Below are 8,131 nucleotides of genomic sequence, written 5' to 3'. Positions count from 1 at the left end.
TTCCTGTTTTCATTTCTCTGTAGTCTGATATACTTTTAATGCAGAAAAAAAAGAGAAAAAAATCTTTAAATTTGCTCAGTGTGTAAGCGGTCACAAATGTTTTGATTATGGGTTATGCCCTTCTTTTTTTTTTAACAGTCTATGGTTGTACTTGTGCCCTAAGAAGGCGGTGTTGTCGTCTGAATGAGCATTCATTTTAAAGGGCGTGTGGGTTTCTTTAGAATTACTTCTTTTTTTTTTTACTTTAATTAACTAAAGAGACGACATAAATGCTGTATGTTGTGTTGCCAAATGCCAAGATCAATTCACTCTGGGGGTATTAAAAAATCGCCTAAACTGAAATTGTTAATGGCGGTTTTCAAATTTCATTTGATTTTTTTGTGTGTAACGAAATGCTTCATTTGAGCTTTGCCAAACCTTAAAGGTACAGTTCACCCCCCAAAATAATAATTGTCACACAAAATGAGATGCTATTCAGAAGAATGACAGCTTTAGTTGCCATTCAGTTATATTGGAAAACGATGCAATGAAAGGGAAGGGTGACTGGGTCATTCTGCTCAACATCTCTTTTAGTGTTCTGCTGGAGAGAGGAAGACACCGGACGAGTACGCGAGCTAATGATATAATTTTTATTTTAGGGTGAACTGTCCCTTTAAGACTTTTCGCAACGGGTAGCAGCTAAACGGTAACCCAGAGAGTAGTAGCTTTATAAGCATAAAACGACAGATAAAATGCAATTTATCTTTCGAATTACTGAGAAAAACTCAACTAAATAACAGAGAGTACATTTGTGAAACTCTAAATGACGTCATAGAAGACGTTGGCGGAATTCCTGAAGCCCTCCAGTATCCCAGCATTCAATGCGCCCTTGCAGCGTATTGTTGACAAAGAAAAAGGAAACGGGGTGGGATTTGAAATAAATATCGGTAAACGGGAGTGAGGTAAACATGTTTTTTTTTATTGTTTTCGGTGTATTTACTCTTTCAATAGCTACATTAAATAACGTAAAATTAAACACTCTGCCATCTCGATGTTGCAATATTGTTATGCTAGCATGATTGTAGGTTAACCATACCAGCAATATGTCAACATCCAATGAACAATACTGAATATTATGTCTTACTTTATGTTAAATTACTTTAGCCAGTAACAACTTGCAAACCGAACCTCTTTTTAAGTGCTTAATTACTATCGAAGAATTGAAATGGCAGAGTTTGCTAATCATTTTTAGGCGGATACTCTAACGTTACATCTTTCTTGCATTTAGTTTAACATTAGACATGCCAATGTATTGTAGTTAAGAAATAGTTTACATTACATTTGAGGTCGGAAATCTACGCTTTAATGTACAGGTTTTAAAAAAAAATGAATGTCCACTCCTGTTACATATAAATATCTCTGCTAATAGTCAGCAAAACTCAATAGCCTTCAAGAGGACAAAAGGTCTGTCACGTCGTTATCCGATCTCCTGGAGACATTGTGTAAGCAAGACGCAAGTCATTTGATGTGGATTTTAATATTATATAGAAGACATTTAAAGAGTGTTTTTTAGCATTTAGTCGGGCAGTATTTTTCTTACGTGTCTGATGGGTGTATTTATTTCGATATTAGTAATAGTCTTTGGTAAAGCCCAGACATCATTGTATCTGCCAGCTGTCATGCTGTGTCATTGACCTCATTAGTATGATGTTAGTCGGTTAAGTTTGACGTTATTTACTTATTGCTATAGATCGTATTGCGAAATCCTTGCGTTTCAGACGAATTCAGTAAACATGGTCACATGACTAGCCACGTGGAGGCGGGACCTTGTTTTTTTACAGATATCTTGGCCATCATCCATTAGTCTTTTATTACATTGACACTATTATCAGATTATATTGACACAAGACTTTCAGTTTCGTTTGGCCTTCATTTTATTTAATCAATTCATGTTTACGTTTACTTCACTTTTCTGAAGCATCCCTTGATTATTCTCACGCCACAAATAAGTCTGAGAGAAAAAGTTGTTACCATTAGACTTATTCATGTAATCTGTAATTTATTTATACCTCCTGTTGCAGTAGTTTTCATCGTATTTTGTTTTATTACACAGATTTTGTCAAGTTACTCAGCACTGTACTAAGGTTTTTTATTGTACAAAAATGTCCTTCAAATCAAATATTGACATTTACTAATATAACTATGAAATACAAAGACCTAACAATATGATATATTATTAACACGTGACACATTGAATAGGAAAATCAAATGTATCATTTTGGTTTAGTAAATGCATAGGAAATTTCTGAATCTGATCATTAAAATAGCAGCTGGGAAAAAAGTATATACTTTTTGCGATTTCACCCTGTAGTCTTGGTTTTGTTTATGGTTTTTGGCATGAGTGATAGATGAATCTGTGCCAGAATACCTTTTCACTTTGATAGAATGTGCAGCTTTTGACGTCAAGGCTGATATAGGATGTGTTTTCTCCTCTTGAAAGTTGATTTTGTTATCTTAGCTATGCAGTATGCACAATTACGTAGTTAGTTATGGTTCATTATTTAGCCATCCACATCTTTATCAGAACAGACCTGGTTCATTTTTGGGTCACGATCCACCATTCAGTCCTGGTCAAAAGTCTGGGTGAGCTAGATTTTATTTTAATGTTTTGAAAGAAGGCTCTTCTGCTCACAAAGGCTGCATACATTTATTTGATCAAAAATACAGTAAAAACAGCAATAGTGTGAAATATTATTACCATTTTATTTACTGTTTTCTATTTTAATATATTTTAAAATGCAATTTATTCTTTTTAATGACAAAGAATCACTGTTGAAAACAGTTGTGCTAATATTATTTTTGTGGAAACCTTGATGCATTTTTGTCAGGATTCCTTGATGAATAGAAAGTTCAAAAGAACATGAAAGTTTAAAATAGATATTTTTTAACATTATAAATGTTTTTACTGTCACTTTTGATCAATTTAAAGCTTCTTTTATACTGACCCCGACATCATTTCACTAATCATATCATCAGCACATGGGAAAGTGCTGGGTAATAGTCAGCTAAAACACTATGATTCTCGGTTACCTCCAAAGAAAGACGTGCAGCCATCGTCGCTTTGTATCAAAATGGCCTCACATGCAAGGAAATCGCTGCAAAGGATATTGCACCTGAAAGAATCATTTTAACATTTCATCAAGAACTTCAAGGAGAGAGGCTCAACTGCAGTGAAGAAGGCTTCAAGATGTCCATGAGTGTCCAGCAAGTGCCAGGACCGTCTCCTCCAGAGGAATCGGCTACAGAATCGTGTCACCACCAGTGCAGAACTTGCTCAATATTTAGGCTACAGCAAGTGGGTGCAAGTGCACAGTGAGCCCAAGACTTTTGGACAATGGCCTGGTGTCAAGAAGGGCAGAAGGGAAGCCACTTCTCTTCAAGAAAAACATCAGAGACAGGCTGAAATGCTGCTGGATGTGCAAGGATTGAACAGCAGAAGACTGGTGCAAAGTTATTTTGTCTGATGAAGCCCCCTTCTGACTGTTTGGGACATCTGGAAAATCTATTGTTTGGAGATGAAAAGGTGAACGCCTTGAATCAGTTCTGTGTCGTGCCAATAGTGAAGCATATTGAGACCATCCATGTGTGGGGATGCTTTTCATCCAAGGGTGGCTCTCTCAATTCTGCCCTAAAACACTGCCATGAATAAGAATGGTATCAAAACATCCTGCAAGAGCAACTTCTGCCAATGATCCAGGAGCAATTTGGTGATGATCCGTGTATTTTCCAGCATGATGCACCATGTCACAAGGCAAGTGTGATGATAAAGTGGCTTAGAGATTCTTTACATTGAAATTTTGGATCCTTGGCCAGACAACTGACCTGTGGTCAGTCCTCAAAAGGCGAGTGGACAAGCAGAAGTCTTGTGATCAACTCCGAGCACTACTAAAGGCCCGTTCACACCAAGGATGAAAACTATAACGATAAAGATGTGATCCTAAATATAAAAGAATAGCAGTGTTCACACCACAACTATAACGATAACGGCACAGAGCCAATCAGAATCCATCCTGCTTTAAAGAGCTCAAGCATTTAATGCAGCAGATGACAAAACTGCAGCGTGCTTAGAATAAACAACGATATTGTGCATTGTTGTGGACCAGGGGTGTCCAATCCTGCTCCTGGATGGCCACTGTCCTGTAAAGTTCAGCTCCAACCCCAATTTAACCTGAACAAGCTAATCAAGATCTTACTAGGCATACTAGAAACTTCCAGGCAAGTTGGAGCTAAACTCTGCAGGACAGTTTGGACGCCCCTGTTGTGGACGCTAATATAGTTCTCATTCTTGGTGTGAACAGGCCTATATTCAAGAATGGATCGCCATCAGTCAGGATTTGACCTAGAATCTGATATCCAGCATGCCAGAGCGCATTGCAGAGCTTATGAAGAGGAAGGGTCAAGGCTGTAAATATTGACTCTTTGCATTTGCTGAATGTTTTTGCCAAATAAAAGCCTTTTGAACTTATGAAATGCGTATCATTTTCCACTATACCCTAGAAACGTGCAAAAAATCTACAAATACTGAAGTTGCAACTTTGCAAAACGTAAAATTTGTCACTGCCAAAACTTTTGGCCACGGCTTTACAGAGTCAGTGATTTAAGCCTTTCAATTCACACTGACCGTGAGTTTTTGTGTTTTTTTCATATTCTTTTTTTTTTTTTATTATGACATGCTTTGTTATTTATATTCAAATGAATTGTAATCCTGCCTTCTACTGCTGTTCATGATGAAATGGCCCAATTTCTATAATTTCAGAGGTGAACGTCATGCTGCCAAAGAGCTGAACTGGCTTCATTTAGAACTGGATCTCTGCACCGTTACAGCCCGGAGAGGGAGTGGGAATACGATAAAGGGAGGAGGAAGTGAGCTCAGCTTGAGCCAATGCAGAAGCAGAGTCGGCAGCCTGACCTAGTGGAGGGAAGCCTTCCAGTGTTTGTGTTCCCCACTGAGCTGGTGTTCTACGCAGATGAGCAGGCTTCACATAAGCAGGTGCTCACCCTCTACAACCCTTATGAGTTTGCTCTTAAATTCAAAGGTGAGTCGTACATTTGCGTCGCTAGTACCCACGAGAACCTTCCTTAATGTGTTGTAGTGGTTCCTTCCTCACCGCTTGTTGTTTCACCAGTTCTGTGCACAGCTCCAAACAAGTATGCCGTGGTGGATGCCACTGGTGCCGTTAAACCGCAATGTTGCGTGGATATGTAAGTTTCCGAGTCTTACACTAAAGATTTGAACAGAAAAATATCAATCTGATTTCACTGAGCCTTTCACAACCATTCATTTCTTGATTTTCACCAAACAGCGTGATCCGCCATAGGGACGTGCGGGCCTGTCATTACGGTGTGATTGATAAGTTCCGGCTGCAGGTGTCTGAGCAGAGTCAGAGGAAGGCCCTGGGCAGGAAGGAAGTAATGGCCACTCTGCTGCCCTCCGCCGCTCAAGAGCAGCCCCAGGTCCGTCCCCAGGAGGAGGAGTGCAGGATGAAGGAGCAGCTTGCCGACAGAGTGTTCTTTGAGCAGACTGCATTCCAGACAGGTGCATTTTACAGTCTACATGAATTCACGTTCTTAACACACATCCCTGGTTCTTACTGTGAATGATTCATAGGCGCTTGTATTTCTGAAGAAAAAGGCAATGTGGAATGTGACGTTCCCCGTCTTTTAAGCTCTCTCAATTATTTAAAAATCATACCCTTCCAGCAACCATTTTTCCAAATCCAAGCAATTCACTAATGCTGGGGCCACACCAAAAGATATTTAAAATCTTATAAGATTTTCAAAATGTGAGAGACCACAAACATGAGGACATATAGTCCAAAACGTAACAGTTTTGCTCCTATAGTGTGTGGTGTGCTGCGATGTGAAGATGACAACACACCACACACGTACACATTTTCAACCAACGACTGTGAAAACGGGAAATCTCGCAAAATCTCTCCAGACTTCAGAATAAACTGTTTGGTACGATAGGCAGGAAGAAATTGCTATGATAGTGTTTGGAATGATTTTGACTGAACATTGCCACAAATCGACAAGCTGATCTTCCATCTCTGATGTCCATATCCATTTTACTCTGTGCTGCACCATGACTGCGGTTGTTATGCTTCCTTCTTCTGTCAGCTCGCTTTCTGATTGGGTATCGTTTCATTCCACCTGACAATCAACAGTTCCCCCCACACATGTTGAATATTTACAATTCGAGATTTGGGCAGCTCCGAAGTTCTTCCGAGCAGGTTCGGTCACTCTTAACACAACTCACACCACAGGAAAATCTGTAGAAACATCAAAATAAAAAGAACTTCATTTAGGATTGTCGGAAGGGGAGAAATCGGTCCAAATATCATGTGGTATGGCCCCAGCATTAGAATGAAATCATGTCCTAGTTTTTCACTGTTGAGTATCATGTTTCAGTCAAAGGTGCATCACAATATGAAAGTAAAATGGGTTGTTGGAATTTTGAAAAAAAAGGAAAATTATTAACTAATTATATTCCTTCAGAATTTTTTTTTTTTCAAAGATATTTGTTTCAATTTATTTATTCATATTTTTTGAGCAGTGGGTTTTTATATTTTCTGGAAATTATATTTATGAATGTACAATTTATAGTCTTTACAATTTCTTCTACACAGAATTATAATTATTATTTTTATTTTTTATTTTTTTTGCTAAATGAAATTTACCAATGTATTTTTATATTTGCTAAACTTTTTTCATTAAATGGTAAGTTTTTACTTCTTTTTTTGGTTTCAAAATAATTTTCTTATAAAATAATTGCAGCTGTAATATAACTCACACTTTTGCTTGAAAACAGTAACACACAATGCAAAACACTGATTGGCCAGCGGGCCTTACTAGTCAGTTCTAATGTAAAGCCCTAGCTGTAAACTAAATTTCCCACTGGGTGGCGTCAGAGAGATGTATTATATTTTATTGTTTGGTGCTTTTCTTTCATTTTACAACCGTCTGCTTCTTCCTTCTTGTATTGGCACAGAGAGCCGTACAGCATCTGGGGGTCCCAGCCTCCTTACTGTCCTTTTAGGCCTGGTGTGTATGGCAGCCCTTATGCTCCCAACTCTGGGAGAACAGGAATCCACAGTGCCTGTCTACCTCCACTTAAGTGTTAACAAGAAACTCGTAGCTGCTTATGTTTTAGGTGAGTCGTAAAAATGCATCATATTCCCAGTTTGACTGTATTCTGCACATTTTCATGGTACTTTCCTATGTTGCACAGGTCTTCTTACAATGGTTATTCTGCGCACTTGAAGTGCTCTTGGAAACAATCTTGCCGAAAGGAACTATTAAGATGATGAGGAGGGGAGATATGGACATTAACAGCCAGGAGGGTTGTGAGGACGGAGGGAGTACGTCTGAGAAACTCCCTATAAACAGGAACTAACTTCTTAAATGATCGTCACAAACACAATGAAGACGCAAAGATCCATGGGCAAGGGGAGGGGAGCGTTCTGTGTTTACAGGCCCAACACTGACTGAGCTGGCATTAGGTCCGGCTAACTATTATGTTAAGTGGGAGGGGGTGTAGAGGAGCGTGAATACATGAAATTAAATGTGTTGTTATACGTCATATTCAGTGTCTGTGGATTTCTGTTGTTTATTTCAAGAGTGAAAATGTTATGGTGTTTTTGTCCACTGCTTAAACCTTATACCACATAAAATAAAGTAAATTGATTTTTAAAGGCATTTACTTGAAAGTTTTATTCAAAAGTATTGTTAGAAACATCAATTATTCTCTAGTTTCGGAATCATGGTTCTTGTAGCTTAAGAAGCAAGATGCAAAATTGCAGTGAAAATGTTTGTTTAGAAATAAGCTGATTGATAACATGGGTGAAATAGAGCATTTACTTCTGCACTCCTCAAAACTGACTTGTCTTCCAACTAATTTAGTGTAATGTTTGGACTGTAGAGGAAACGGGATTAGATACTCAGTAGGCAGGTAGTAATGCAATGTTTTACTATGGGCAGTCACTGCAAAACAGTTTGAAGAACAAGATAGAACATGAATTCCTCTTTGGACCATTTTCACATTATCAGTGACTCTTATCAGAAACTGTCTCAGAAACCCTTTTACAGCAGT

General features: G+C 38.4%; 1 protein-coding gene across 1 annotated transcript; it reads left to right on the top strand.

Annotated features, from left to right (window-relative positions):
• The first annotated feature begins 571 nt into the window (after positions 1–571).
• Positions 572–7,737, top strand: mospd1 (motile sperm domain containing 1). Its single transcript, XM_079892594.1, has 6 exons — positions 572–941; positions 4,796–5,075; positions 5,166–5,241; positions 5,343–5,575; positions 7,031–7,192; positions 7,271–7,737. The coding sequence occupies exons 2-6, from the start codon at positions 4,922–4,924 to the stop codon at positions 7,300–7,302; spliced, it is 657 nt and encodes a 218-aa protein (XP_079748720.1). The 5' UTR covers positions 572–941; positions 4,796–4,921; the 3' UTR covers positions 7,303–7,737.
• The last annotated feature ends 394 nt before the right edge of the window (positions 7,738–8,131 follow it).

Source organism: Squalius cephalus, assembly GCF_949319135.1.
Source record: "Squalius cephalus genome assembly, chromosome: 14".
NCBI lineage: Eukaryota > Metazoa > Chordata > Actinopteri > Cypriniformes > Leuciscidae > Squalius > Squalius cephalus.
The sequence above is the reverse complement of the archived record's forward strand: the minus strand, read 5'-3'. Positions and strand labels throughout refer to the sequence as shown.

Bases quoted from the DNA above. Each gene is read 5' to 3' on its own strand.
- mospd1 (XM_079892594.1), top strand. From the start codon at position 4,922: ATGCAGAAGCAGAGTCGGCAGCCTGACCTAGTGGAGGGAAGCCTTCCA. The intron at 5,076-5,165 runs GTGAGTCGTACA...TTGTTTCACCAG, and splicing joins GTTTGCTCTTAAATTCAAAG to TTCTGTGCACAGCTCCAAAC. The intron at 7,193-7,270 runs GTGAGTCGTAAA...TATGTTGCACAG, and splicing joins CGTAGCTGCTTATGTTTTAG to GTCTTCTTACAATGGTTATT.